Genomic DNA, 14281 nt, shown 5'->3' with positions numbered 1-14281 from the left:
ACCCTTTTATGTAATGATGTTTACTTTGAATTTATATTAGTTCACACAAACACTCCATCCATGCTTTTGTTCCGGCCCTCTGGTCCAGTTTAAGAACCCATTGTGGCCCTCGAGTCAAAAAGTTTGCCCACCCCTGCCCTAGACCATGTGTGTGCAGCGTTGGGGGTGGGGGGGCTGGTGCCCTGAGGCCGTGGCCAGATGGGGTGAAAGCTGGGCTCTGGCCCCAGGTCACCACGATGCCAGAATACCTCCGGAAACGCTTCGGGGGCAACAGGATCCCCACCCTCCTGGCTGTGCTCTACCTGTTTATCTACATCTTCACCAAGATCTCGGTAAGGTGGGGACCTGCTGGGGAGATTGGCCAGGGCCCCTGCTGGGTGTCTCCACCCATGAACTTTGTCCTTCCCTTGGGCAAGCTCCAGGGCACCTCGAGGACATTGGGCGGGTAGGTGAGCACAGGCAGAGGGTGTCAGGGGGAAGGGTGGAGGAAGGGACTCCCAGCTCCTGCCAAAGCTTCCTTGGCAACGCCTCGGGCGGGGCGGGTCACTGACTGCACGGGACTTCGATCTTCTCCTGAGATAGACCACGATCAGCAGTGATCAGCAGTGCTGATGGCCTTGGGCTGCCCGCCCCGCCCTTGGATGGGCAGAGCTCCTGGGAAGTGGCCAAGAGCAGGGGCGTGTGCCGCTCAGCCAGCCTGGCTCACACTGTCTCGTCCAGCTGGAGCCGGGACAGCTTGTCCTGTGTGAGGGTGAGGGGGCCCGAGGAGTGCCATTCCATCGAACAGTAACTGGCTCCACGCCGGGGAAGCCTCCACAAGGGAAGTTCTGTCGGAGGAGGCGTTTGGAGAGAGGGAATTGGCATTCCAGAAAGATAAATTAGAACACGCCAAAGCTGGGTGGCATGGGTGGACGTGACTTGTTCCCGAGGACCCCGAGGACTGGGAATAGGAGGCGAGTGAAGGAAATGAAGCCAGGCAGCAGGCAAATCACGACGGGCCTGGCATGAAACTCTAACTTATTCAAGACCCTTGTGGGCCTGGAGCCACTGGAGGGCTTTCCTGGGGGAAGGACGAGATGACCACGCCCGCGTGCGATTAGGTGCACTGTGAGGGCGGGGTGTACGAAGACCAAGGGCAGAAACGGGACCACTGAGGAGGTTGTTGTATTAGCCCAGGGAAGGGGTCTCAAATGTAATTGCCCACAAGGCTCCAGTCTGAGACCCCCAAATCTGGAAGGAGATGGGTGAAGAAACAAAATGTATGATTCCTCTGTGTTTGCCTGAGTCCAGGCTGGGGGAACCTCTGCTACACACATCTGTCCATCCATCCACTCACCCACCCACCCATCCACCCATCCATCCATCCATCCATCCATCCATCCATCCATCCATCCAATAAATAATTATTGAGCCCCAGCCATGTGCAAGGTTCCATGTCAAGTGCTGGAGGAACAGTGGTGAGAAATACAGCCAGAAATATAGCCAGAAATACAGCTTGATAATACCCTCATCAAGCTTCCATTCTAATGGAGGAAAAGTAATGAAGGTGAATGAGTCTTCTGACAGGGGAGGGACCCACCTCTAGGAGGCTTTTAAATCTGGATTATTTTGTGGCCTGAGGCTCAGCTCACCAGCTCAGTGATCTGCCAGTCCCTTGCAGGATGTTCAGCTCCATCCATCCACTCACCCACCCACCCATCCACCCACACATTCATCCATCCATCCACTCACCCACCCACCCGTCCACCCACACATCTGTCCATCCATCCATCCACCCACACATCCATCCACCAATCCATCCACACATCCATCCATCCTCCCATCCACCCATTCACCCATCCATGCATCCATCCACCCAAGCACACATCTACCTACCCATCCATCCATTCACTTTATGTTTCAACAGGTGGACATGTATGCAGGCGCCATCTTTATTCAGCAGTCTTTGAAACTGGATCTGTACCTGGCCATAGTTGGGCTGTTGGCCATCACAGCTCTATACACTATTGCAGGTATGACTGAATAAGGGGTGATGCTGGGAGGGGTGGTGGGCAGGGGCTGTGCCACCCCATCTTTTCCCAGCCCGTCTTCTGGTGTTCTACTGTGTTAAGACCATTTATCCATTAAACTCCAGTTCATTGCCTCAGATAACATGATTTCTCTTGGCTGTTGTCCTAAGGAAGGAGGTTGCCCATAAGAGAGAGGATTTAAAGTGCAGCGCAGCTGCACAAGCATTTCCCAATTACTCAAGACCTGGTTATCGAGGACCCACCAGGCGCTGTGCCCGTGTCTCACATGCACTGAACAGGCTGGGCCACAGACCACCTTATTCTGGAGCCCGAGGCGGGGCAGCCTCGTCTCTGCCCCTCAGACTTGCATCCTAGACCTACTGGACTCTGGCACAGCGTAGAGGAGTATCTGGTTTTGAAGCCTCACCTTCTCTGCCTCTTATTGGTGTAATCGGCTTATTCTGTTGTATGTATATCACCTCCCGTATGCCAGACATCGTGCTGGGAGGAGGGTGAAGCAGCGAACGGAGAGACAAAGTCTTTGCCCAAAGGAGCTTACGTGCTCGTGGGGATGGGAGGCGTGAACAAGGAAACCAGCGCACAATGTCAGGTGTATTGTCACAACTAGCAAGCGCCAAGCAGGAAAGTTCAGCGGCTGAGCTGGGGAGTGTGGGGAGGGTTTCTTCATGGGATGTTGAGCTGCGGTGACAGTTGAACCAGACCTGAGTGATGAAGGAAGTAGCCATGAGGCGCAGGGGAAGCGCTCCAGGCAGAGGGAAGGACGATCGCAGGCTCTGACATGAGAGCACGGTTTGCCTGTTTGCGGGACAGCAAGGGCGATAGATGTGGCTGAGGCTGAGCAAGCACAGGTCCAGGTTGTGCCCCGCCCATAGGCGAGGCAGTGACACGGAGGGCTGGGACCGGAGCCTGGAAGGACACGAAATGAGCCTGGATCGAGGGCTATGTGCTGTGGAACCACGCAAAGGCCTCTGCTGCCGGAAGATCGCGGCTGAGGTTTCAGCACGGAGAGGAGCGTGTGCCTGAGCCCAGGGGAAGGGAAAGGCCGGCCACGGGTGCAGTTTATCTTCGTGTCTCCTTGTTTGGGCCTGTCTCCCCATTAGACTGTGAGCTCGGCGAGGCCTGGCGGCCTGCTGTTTTGTTCGCCTCTGTATCCCACTGTGTAGAACTAAGTGGGGACCCACCAGATGTCAGCGACGATCGAATGAGATACTAAGCCCAGTGCCTGGCACATGATAAATGCCCCCTAAACCTTGGCATCGAAATGATGGTGGGCGTCAGTGGTACCAAACTTCGGGTTCTCACCATGCTCCAGCCGGTGAACTACCCGGCAGGACAGCAGGGCATTGGGCCAGAAGCCAGGCAGGTCTCTCCCACTCGGGGCAGGGCCTGTTAGCAAGGACGGAGCGTCACAGGAGAACTCCACACCCACGGGCATGGACTTTATTGCAGTGACCTTGCCCACCGGTACACGTGTTTATGTCAGACAAGGGAAGAGGGAAGGGGGAGGGGGAGGGAGGAGACTGGAAAGACTGCCCTGACCAGGATTATTACAAGCATTTTTTTGGTGGCAAAACCAAGAATCCTCTGAGGCCAACCACCATGACCCTGTGCGGGAAGCCTGTTAGGGCTCTGAAGACCTCGCATCCCTTTTCTCATGTTAGAAGCAAAGGTATTCAGAGCGTGGGACTGCGGCCCAAGCACCACTTCCCGTGTCACTTGGCAATTACTGGGTACGGACACTGGCAAACTTAGGGGCTTAAAACAATGGTGATCGTTGCCCACAATTCATTTCCCGTATTGTCTGCTGGTGGGTTTTGCTGGTCCCGCCTGCTCCGTTGAACTGTTGTTAGGTGGCACCGGGAACAGCCAGCTGGAGCCAGAGGGCCTCACTCCCAGGGCTGGGGTCTGCCTGGGCGGTCAGCTGGGCGTTCCCTCCATGAGGACCATCCTCCACTGGGCTAGGCAGGGCTCCTTAAAGCAGCATGGTGGCCCTGGCCAGTGTTGCAAAAATGGTTAGAGCGTTAGACCTCGGACCGAAGGGTCCCAGGCTCAATTCTCGGCCCAGTCCAGTCGGGGTGCGTTTGGGAGGCAACTGGTCGATGTGTCTCTCTCACATAAGTGTTTTTCTCGCTCGCACTCTCCCCCTCTCTCCCTCCCACTCTCTCTCTAAAAAAAAAAAAAAAAAATCAATGGGGAAAATATTCTCCGGTGAGGATTAAAAAAAAAAAAGGAAGCATATTCTTAGGGCAACAGAGGAGCAAGCACAGGAGCCGAGGTCCCCTGGAGGCCGAGGCTTGGAGCTGCACGATATCATTGGTCAGAGCCAGCCGTGCTTGGGAGGTAGAGAGATCGACTTCACCTCACCCCGAACGGGGCGAACGGGGCGGCAGAGCTGAGCTGCAGAACAGGAATGCGCAGCGGGTGTTGTGGCCATCTTTGCAGACCGTTAACACTGAGAGATCTCCACGGCTGGGTCGTGACTGTCGGGGTCCCTCTGTGATGCAGAGTAACTCCTCCCCGTCAGTGCCCGACCCTCAGCTCAGTCCTCGCCCCTCCCTCCCCAGGTGGCCTGGCCGCTGTGATCTACACGGATGCACTGCAGACTGTGATCATGCTCATAGGAGCATTCACCCTGATGGGCTACAGTAAGTGGGGTCCCCGGCCACTGGGGTGGATGCGGGCACTCCCTCAGCAGGGCATCTGCCCTCACCGCTGGGACCAGCACACCCAGCTGTCGGAAGTCCTGCTTGAGGCATGGTGACTTAGCGGAAAGCAAACGGTGCTTATCATGAGAACTTGCTGGGTTTTTTAAAGTAAAAATTAATAGCTCGCCTATATTAATATGGATGAGTGATTAAATAAATAAATAAAGGGGGGATATTTTTTCATCATTTCACTCTTAGCCTATCTATGTCTTTATATTCTAAGCAGGTTCCTTATAGACATCATATAGTTGCTTTTTAAATCTAATCTGACAATCTCCACCTTTCAATTTGTCTCCGGGTTAATTCCATTCATGTCATTATAGATAGGGTTGGATTAAAATCTACTACTTGCCAGTTGTTTACTTGTTCCATCTTAGTGCTGGCCTAGGGTTTACGATAGTCATCTCAGTCTACCATACCAAAAAAAAAAAAATGCCTTCCACTGTGTAATCTGGTGAAAGCCACATTATTTCGAGGTAACCCTGAATCCTTCCAATGAATGAAAGAAGCAGATTCCAAATGGCAGTACTTGATTCTTTCTTGGAGTCGCTCACGCTTATGCAGACACTGTGCCCTTGTGGGTAGTGTCTCGATGAGCCAGCTCCATCCAGCCCGTGAGGTTGGCGCCACGGGGCCCCACTGACAGATGAGGAAACAGCCTCAGAGAGGGGAGTCGCTAGCTCAAGGCCACACGTCTGTGCACCACTCTTGCAATACCTGAACTGAGAGGCGCTGAGACGTTCAGAGGAGAAAGCATGCTTCCTTAATGCAAGGCTGCGTAGCCTGGGGCCTCTGAGCAGAATTCAGGGTGTCTGTGAACCTTGGATGGGGTGGGGGCGCAGAAACCACCTTTATTTTATGAATCTATCATTGAAATGTTGCATTTTTCAATTACAAATGTAGGCAATAAACCATGGCAATATTAGCCATGTCTGTGCCTTTGGTACCCCAGGATATCCCAGACGTTCTTATCCAGATGTTCTTACAGTTGATGCTGATGCATTGAAACCCTGTTTGTGCTCAGGGCTACTTTGAGACAAAATTGTTATTAGCCCCCCTGCTAGGTTTTTACTACTTAATGGGCAAATACATAAATTACTAGCTCATAGTAGCTTTTACGGTTTGATGATTGCCTTTCCTACATTTGATTTCCTTGACAAGCCTACCTATTTTGTGTGATGCATTTAGCAATATTATTCTGAAAAGCAATCCATACTCGCTACCAAAGGCATTAAAAACAAAAAGAAGAGGCTGAGACCCTTAAGGTGCTAACTTTCCTTGGTAGCCGTCCTGAGTGGGGTTTCACTATCTCCACCAATCCTGCTACTGCTGGGCTCCCTCCGAGCTCCTGGCAAGCGCTCCCTCTGACGTCCAGGTTTTGCTGCGGTCGGAGGGCTGGACGGCCTGATGGAGAAGTACTTCCTGGCCCTGGCCACCAACCGGACTGAGAACAGCAGCTGCGGGCTGCCCCGGGAGGATGCCTTTCATATCTTCCGAGACCCGCTGACCTCCGACCTCCCGTGGCCCGGGATCCTGATTGGAATGACCATGCCGTCCCTCTGGTACTGGTGCACGGACCAGGTACGACCCGCGCCAGCGCCCTCAGCACGCTGTGGGGTGGCTGTGCCCCGCCTCCTCCCCGCACTGTTCTCTCGTCTGCCTTTCTCCCCCACCATCCTTGATCACGGCTCTGCTCTGCTCACTTGATGGCAAAGTTTAATACACCCTGCCGGCTGCCCGGGAAGCAAAGGAGAGAAAACCTTCTAAGGGAGGATAAAACTGGGGCCGGGTATTGTTTGCTCAACACTCTCTGGGCGTCATCTAAGTGCCAGGCACTTAGAAATCACCAGTAAACAAACCGGCGGGGCTCGCAGGGCTCGTGGAGGGACAGACAGACAGTAAGTAAGTGATGTGCATGTCACAGGTGGTGAGTGGCATTAACAAAAGCAGAGCAGGGCCGGCGGGCTGAGTCAGTGGCTGAGCATCAGCCTATGAACCAGGAGGTCACGGTTCGATTCCCGGTCAGGGCACATGCCCAGGTGCGGGCTCGATCCCCAGTAGGGGGCGTGCAGGAGGCATCCCAATCAATGATTCCCTCTCATCATTGATGTTTCTATTTCTCGTTCCCTCTCCCTTCCTCTCTGAAATCAATGAAAATATATATTTTTTAAAAAGCAGAGCGGCGACAGAGGGGTTGGGTGTGGGGTGCAATTCTAAATAGGGGGGTGAGGGGAGATGTGCCTGGGTGACCTGAGCGCAGGCTCAGGGAGGAGAGCAGGGCTCCATCTGGTGGTGGCGGGAGGAGCGTTGGCAGCAGAGGGCACCGCAGAGCACAGCTGTCAGGCACGCGTAGCTGGTGTGAGAACAGAGGGAGGAAAGCAGACGACAACAGTGTGTTACACGCCCGTCTGTGCAGGAAAGAGAACAGACTGAACCTCCGCACTCACTGGGATGTGCATGGAGGCCTCCGGGTGGGCGCGCCTAGACGGGCCTAAACGGAAAAGAGCAGGTACTGTGGGCAGAGGCGCCAGGGCCGGGACCACTTCCCTGCACAGCCACTTTCTCAGGTTTCAAACCCAGTGACTATGTCACCGGTTGAAATGTTTTGTTTTGTTTTGTTTTCTGTTACATCAACAGTCAGATCCGCGTACCATTTTAGAGGCTCAGTTGCACAGTTAGAGCTGATGCGAGTTTAACTAAGAAAGGCACTGCCGAGAGTGCAGCGAGGTCTGTGTGAGAGCTGAGCACCATCGCAGCGACTGTGCAATACCCCACGCGGCCCCTTTAAGCGGCAGACCCCGCCCCCTCCTTAGAAAGCTGAGGTCGGGGAGCCCAGGGAGACAGGTCGGGTCTAGGCTGACAGCGTGGGCTCCACCTTGAACAGACCCAGAATCCGGTCCAGGCAGCATCTCCGTGAGACACGATTTAGCACCTCAGCCTCCGTTTCCTGTTAAGTGGGGTTACTGATAGTTTTGAAAGAGGGGAGCGTGGGGGACTGGCTCACGGTGCTCTTGCTGCAGGGACAGTTAATATGCAAACCATTAAAAACACTTAGGTTTTTACACGGTTTACGGTACTGCTGGGCACCGCTGGCCAGCTTACATCAGTCAACCTCTGCCCGTTTCCTTGCGAGTCCTCAGGCCCGAATGAGCTGCACCGCAGTGTGACCCTCCAGGCCACCGCCGGCCACCCTGCTTTGTTCAAGAATTGGAGGCTTATCCGAGGGGGCTCGGCCTCCTTCCGAGGGCCAGGGAGGGCGAGAGGGTGCAGGAACCGAGTGAGCCCCACGCGCCATGACGACGACAGTGATGATGACGATGAAGACGACGCGTTGCTGTTGAGCTGGGTCGGCAGAGCCCAAAGACTGTGGTCACCGTGCGATGCCTTCGCCAGCACAGCCTTAGGCTCCTGTTAGAGCAGAAGACAGGCAAGGCGACACCCACTGTTCACGGACTGCGAGCTCGGTCCGGATCGTGCTGGGCAGACACGGAGGAGGTGACTAAGGAGCCATAGGAGTAACACGGCAGGTGCCTGTCCCCATCGCCCCGCCGGCCATGCGTAGTGCACTCCCTTCTCGAACACTGTGAGCCTGGAGGCTGTTGCCCAGGGACACCCTCCCCGGCTGGTGGGTTTTTGAGCAGCACAGCTGCCTGGAAACGTGCTCCGCTGTCTCCTAAATTCGTATCTGGAGGCTCTACTTCGAGGAATAAGAGCCAGGATTCTCCTCGGTCCCAGCTCCTCCCTAGAAACGGCTGTTGCCAAAGCAGGCTCTTTCCTGGGCTCCACGTGGACGGGCCAGGACTGCGGCTCCCCGCGTCACGGAGCAGGAAGAAGCATCTGCAGGCGTGACACCCTCACGTTTCTCCACCGCGTGCTCACGGGCCTCCGCTCCCCATGAGAGGTGCCTGTTTGGAATCCTGAGAAACGACAGAAACAGTGACACCAACTTCTAAACACCGTGGCTCCGGGCTCCGGAGGGAGGCCTCCCTGCGCCTGTCAGCCTCGGGCACGCAGCTCCCACATCTTAGTCTTTCACGGGCAGCATCCAGGCGGGAGCAGTGCAGGGGGGCGGGTATCAAACCTGAATGAGCTCTGGGAGAGGTGGGGCATCCGTTAGCTCATGGAGCACAGACTGCAGGCGCTGAAGTGGCTCCAGGAACCGTGGACTCGGTCTGGTTCCCCTCACAGGTTCCCTCACCATTGTCTTCCTTTCTTTGGCTAATCCTCACCCAAGGATATTTTTTCCATTGATTTTTTAGAGAGAGTGGAGGGGAAGGAGGAAGGGGAGAGAGAGAGAAACATCAATGTGAGAGACACATCGATCGGCTGCCTCCCACATGCCCCGGGAGCTGGGGATCAAGCCTGCATCTGAGGTACCTGCCGTTGACCAGGAATCAAACCCACGACCCAACACTCTGACGGCCGAGCCACACCGGCCAGTGCACCATCGTCTTCCTTTCTCACCCGCTGACTTCATTGTCTCCCACCCAAGCCAACAGGAAGGGGCTGGCAACTGCTAAGTCCAAATCCAGCCATGCAGTGCCGGCTCTGGCTGGCCCAGCGGGGGCCGGGTGCTGACCCCGGGGCCGGGCGCTGTGCCCAGGATGATTGGCAGCTTGTGAAGAGGACATGGATTTCAAAGGAAGGGGCAGGACACTAGGAAGACTCCCACACTGATGTCCACAATAAAACCAAAGGCGCTCCAACGTGGTCCTGCTTGCCACCGCATCGCCATGGTAACGACACAGTTTACTCCTGAGAAGAAAGGGGCTGGTACCCACCGAGGCCTCTCCCTTCTCCAGATGCTCCAGGACCCAAGGCCTAAGGAAGCAGGAGAGAAAGCTCTGAGCCGTGGGATCCAATCTGGAGGCTGGAGGAGGATCGAGGGGACCAGTCTCCTCGTCAGAAAACACCCTGGGGAAAGTCATTCGCTTTGAGGGGGTAGATCTTGGCAAGGCCTACCTTCACCTCACCCGACAGAGAGTTTTTGAGGAGGCACCAGACAAGACGTAGGCACAGTGTGTGCCGTAGCCACAAGCCCAGACATCCCAATCCTGTCGGCAGCCATGCGCCAGGCCCTCGCGGTCCCTCTCTTAACTCCTCACTCCAGCCAGACCGGCGCGCTGGCTTCTCGCCTTGGTCTTTTTAAGGCCCCTCCACCACCAGGACAAAGATCACTCAAAAAGCAGCCAGGCTATTACACCTGCTGGGTAGTCCCCCGACCACCTTCCTGCTGCGGCCATGGCCAGTGTTAGCTGTTCCCCGTGTCTGATCTGTGGTTGCGTGGCTGTCTGATCTGGTTTCCGAGCTCTAACGCTAACTCCCTTCTCTTCTGGGGACCTGTTTGAACGTCTTCCTCTGGTTTCATCCAACAGCAGCAGTGACGACAATAATCACTAGTGGTCTCTCTGCGTAAGAACTGCTAAGCACCTCAGAGCAAGCAGTTGGGATCCCCATTCCGCAGATGGGAAGACTGAGGGCTGGGACTTTAAGGAACTTGTCCGCGCTCACAGAGACCTGGTGGGGCGGGGATCCATGCCTGAGTCTGTCTGAGCTTCTAACCATTCTATTCATTTGCTCCGAGGGGAGGCCACAGGTCTGTCGCCAAGCCCACCACCACGACCTCTCCTGACAGGCCTCCCGCCTTCCCACCAGAGAGGGGACGTCTGTGCCCGCTGCTGTAGGAGGAGGGAGGGGGCAGATGTGTGCCAGGTGCCGGGCGGGTGAGCGGAGATGGGTGAGGGCCCTGCTCCCACGTGTTCATTCCTCCTGGTCACCTTCTTCTTCCCAGCCAGATGTTGGTTACCTACTCAGTGCCACCTGACTACTGTCCCTTTTAGGGCCTGAAAGCTACACAAGCAGACTCCAGTCTGGGTGGCCACCTGTGACCGGGCTCTTTGGGGTCCTGGCTGCTGACTGGGGTGTCCAGTGGGACAGGTGCCTGCCCTGCGTGTCCGCAGGCTCAGGTGGTGCCGTTGTCATTGAGTTGGACATTGTCCTCGATCATTTTGGCAATTATGTGACAGGGTCCACGGGCCTGGAGATGAGACACCCCTCAAACAGTTTCCCCCAAAGAGATGTGCATGCCTGCACTGCGGAGCTGCCACAGGCGGGGGGTGGTGGGGGCCGGGGCAGATCCCACCTCCCGACACTTCCCTTTTCGGATTCTTGGCTGATTTGGTGAGGACCTCAGTTGTCTGCAGGAAAAAGACAGTTTAAGTCTTTATTTTCTTGATGGAGAGGTGGTAATATCAACAGTAACAATGAATATTTACTGGGCAGTTGTCAGACCCTATTCTAAATATTCTAAATGGTTAGACTTCATTTAATTGTCGAAACAGTTCTCACATGCTCCCCATTTTATCGATCGGGAAACAGGCAAGGAGAGGTGAAAGTGTTTGCCCAGGACCACAAGCGGAGAAGTGGGGGCGGGACTGAACCCCAGCTACCAGTGTGCAGATCGGCACGTAAGCCAGCCTGGCAGCCGGACTGAGGGCTCAAACGGTGCCATCAGAACGGCTTCTCCGTCCTCCAGCTCCTCGCCTCCTCCCTCCGAGATGACTTCGGTCTCAGGCTTCCTGGCGGAGGCGGTGGTCACCCCCCTGACCACAGGGGGTGGGAAGAGGAGAGAGACGCCTCCTCAAGAAGCCGGGCGAACCGAGGCCTGAGCCCGCTGCGCCTGCGAGGACTGTGCTGCCAGCGCCTCACCCACTGTCTTCCAGGTGATCGTTCAGCGGAGCCTGGCGGCCAAGAACCTGTCCCACGCCAAAGCGGGCTCCCTGATGGCCGCGTACCTGAAGGTGCTGCCCCTCTTCCTCATGGTCTTCCCTGGCATGGTCAGCCGTGTCCTCTTCCCAGGTGAGAGGCCGCGGGAGGGGAGGCCGCGGGAGGGGAGGTCGCGGGAGGGGAGGCCGCGGGTCTGCGACTCAGGCCTGTGAAGTGTCCAGAACATTCTGCCGACCTGCTGAGAACACGTGGCTGGAGGCCCTTCCTGGTGATGCAGCAGGTGTCTGCCCGGCTCTCTGCCACCTCCCAGCAGTGGGCACATCCCGAGGGCCAGCAAGTGGGGTGGAGGCCAGCTGTCTCTGCCAGGTCCCTGGGGCCTCATGCTGAGAGCCCCTCCCACCCCTCAGTGTCCGGGCCGGGGTAACGTTGGCCCAATGGAACCCTTTGGGGGATTTTCCTCAACAAAAACCCGGGCTAGCAAAGCGTGTGTGTGTGTGTTGGTGTGTGTGTGTGTGTGTCGGTGTGTGTGTGTGTGTTGGTGTGTGTGTGTTGGGGGGTGTGTGTTGGTGTGTGTGTGTGAAGGGGGACTGAGCAGGCCTGGGTGGTGTTACTGGGAGTGCTGGGTGCTGGGAGTGGTGATCTGGACGGAAGAAAGCTCCTCAATGTCCACCCCTGAGCTCACAGGGAGGCAAGGCAGAGCGCTCCACCCGATGCCCCCCCTCCTCCCGCCACAGGTCGATGCTCAACCACTGAGCCACGCCAGCCAGGCTGGTCCAGTATTAATTTTGTCTAAGGTTGAACCAGAGATTTGGGGGCATCCACTTTTATTCCATAGCAATTGCTATCAGTATTACAAATTGGGCCTCAGCACCCACTTTTTAAAAAAATCTTTATTGCTGAAAGTATTACATGTGTCCCCATTGACCCCCTCCGACTCAGCACCCATTACCTCTGCCATTGACGGGTGTTAGTGGAGAGGAGGTTCCAGCCTTGAAAAGACCAGCAGGGCGCGGGGTGACTCCAGGCCAGTGATGGCAAACCTATGACACGCGTGTCAGAGGTGACACGCGAACTCATTTTTAAAAAATATATATATTTTATTGATCTTTTTTTACAGAGAGGAAGGGAAGGGGATAGAGTTAGAAACATCGATGAGAGAGAAACATCGATCAGCTGCCTCCTGCACACCCACCACTGGGGATGCATGGAGGGGACTCTAGGCAGACCAGCGGGGCATGGAGGGGACTCTAGGCAGACCAGCGGGGCATGGAGGGGACTCTAGGCAGACCAGCGGGGCATGGAGGGGACTCTAGGCAGACCAGCGGGGCATGGAGGGGACTCTAGGCAGACCAGCGGGGCATGGAGGGGACTCTAGGCAGACCAGCGGGGCATGGAGGGGACTCTAGGCAGACCAGCGGGGCATGGAGGGGACTCTAGGCAGACCAGCGGGGCATGGAGGGGACTCTAGGCAGACCAGCGGGGCATGGAGGGGACTCTAGGCAGACCAGCGGGGCATGGAGGGGACTCTAGGCAGACCAGCGGGGCATGGAGGGGACTCTAGGCAGACCAGCGGGGCATGGAGGGGACTCTAGGCAGACCAGCGGGGCATGGAGGGGACTCTAGGCAGACCAGCGGGGCATGGAGGGGACTCTAGGCAGACCAGCGGGGCATGGAGGGGACTCTAGGCAGACCAGCGGGGCATGGAGGGGACTCTAGGCAGACCAGCGGGGCATGGAGGGGACTCTAGGCAGACCAGCGGGGCATGGAGGGGACTCTAGGCAGACCAGCGGGGCATGGAGGGGACTCTAGGCAGACCAGCGGGGCATGGAGGGGACTCTAGGCAGACCAGCGGGGCATGGAGGGGACTCTAGGCAGACCAGCGGGGCATGGAGGGGACTCTAGGCAGACCAGCGGGGCATGGAGGGGACTCTAGGCAGACCAGCGGGGCATGGAGGGGACTCTAGGCAGACCAGCGGGGCATGGAGGGGACTCTAGGCAGACCAGCGGGGCATGGAGGGGACTCTAGGCAGACCAGCGGGGCATGGAGGGGACTCTAGGCAGACCAGCGGGGCATGGAGGGGACTCTAGGCAGACCAGCGGGGCATGGAGGGGACTCTAGGCAGACCAGCGGGGCATGGAGGGGACTCTAGGCAGACCAGCGGGGCATGGAGGGGACTCTAGGCAGACCAGCGGGGTGCGGGGACTGTAGGCAGACCAGCGGGGTGCGGGGACTCTAGGCGGACCAGCGGGGTGTGGGGGACTCTAGGCGGACCAGCGGGGTGTGGGGGACTCTAGGCGGACCAGCGGGGTGCTGGGGGGGGGCTCTAGGCGGACCAGCGGGGTGCGGGGACCGTTGGCCCTTGGGCTTCCCAGTGGAAGGAAGGTCTGGGGCTTTGCCGCCCCTTAGGTTTATGCCCCATTAGCAAGAGAACAAGCCACACTCTGGACCTTTAAACTGTGGGCTCACATGGTCACGCTGAGTAAATGAGCAGTTTCAGCGCAGATAGAAACATAGAGGCTAATATTCAACCTCGCCTGGAGATGCTGCGAGCCCCAGCATCCGAGGCCAGGGTGCACTTGACCTCGAGGCCCTAAATGGTCACCGTGACGCAGGTGTTGCCTGAGAACCAGGGGGAGCTGGAGTGAGCGCGGTGGGGCTGCCCGCCCGACCAGGGGTGGCTCCCGGTTGCCACAGGAGGTGGCGGGAAGGCCATGGTGCCCGTCAGCGAGGAAGGACAGAGCAGAGGGCGGGCCTGGGAGCTCCTTGTGGGCGTGAGTCCACCTGGCGAAAGGGAGGAGTCACAGTGGAGGTGGGGGGTG

At 56.9% G+C, this 14281-nt stretch overlaps 1 protein-coding gene across 1 annotated transcript in view; it reads left to right on the top strand.

The window, feature by feature from the left end:
- SLC5A11 (solute carrier family 5 (sodium/inositol cotransporter), member 11) overlaps positions 1–14281 on the top strand; it is a 44531-nt gene that overhangs the window by 21849 nt on the left and 8401 nt on the right. The window contains exons 6-10 of the mRNA XM_014536261.1: positions 228–332; positions 1907–2012; positions 4595–4675; positions 6111–6316; positions 11458–11593. Of these exons, the coding sequence (XP_014391747.1) occupies positions 228–332; positions 1907–2012; positions 4595–4675; positions 6111–6316; positions 11458–11593 (634 nt within the window). The remainder of the gene's footprint in view (positions 1–227; positions 333–1906; positions 2013–4594; positions 4676–6110; positions 6317–11457; positions 11594–14281) is intronic.

Source organism: Myotis brandtii, unplaced genomic scaffold, assembly GCF_000412655.1.
Source record: "Myotis brandtii unplaced genomic scaffold, ASM41265v1 scaffold158, whole genome shotgun sequence".
Taxonomy (NCBI): Eukaryota; Metazoa; Chordata; class Mammalia; order Chiroptera; family Vespertilionidae; genus Myotis; species Myotis brandtii.
The sequence above is the reverse complement of the archived record's forward strand: the minus strand, read 5'-3'. Positions and strand labels throughout refer to the sequence as shown.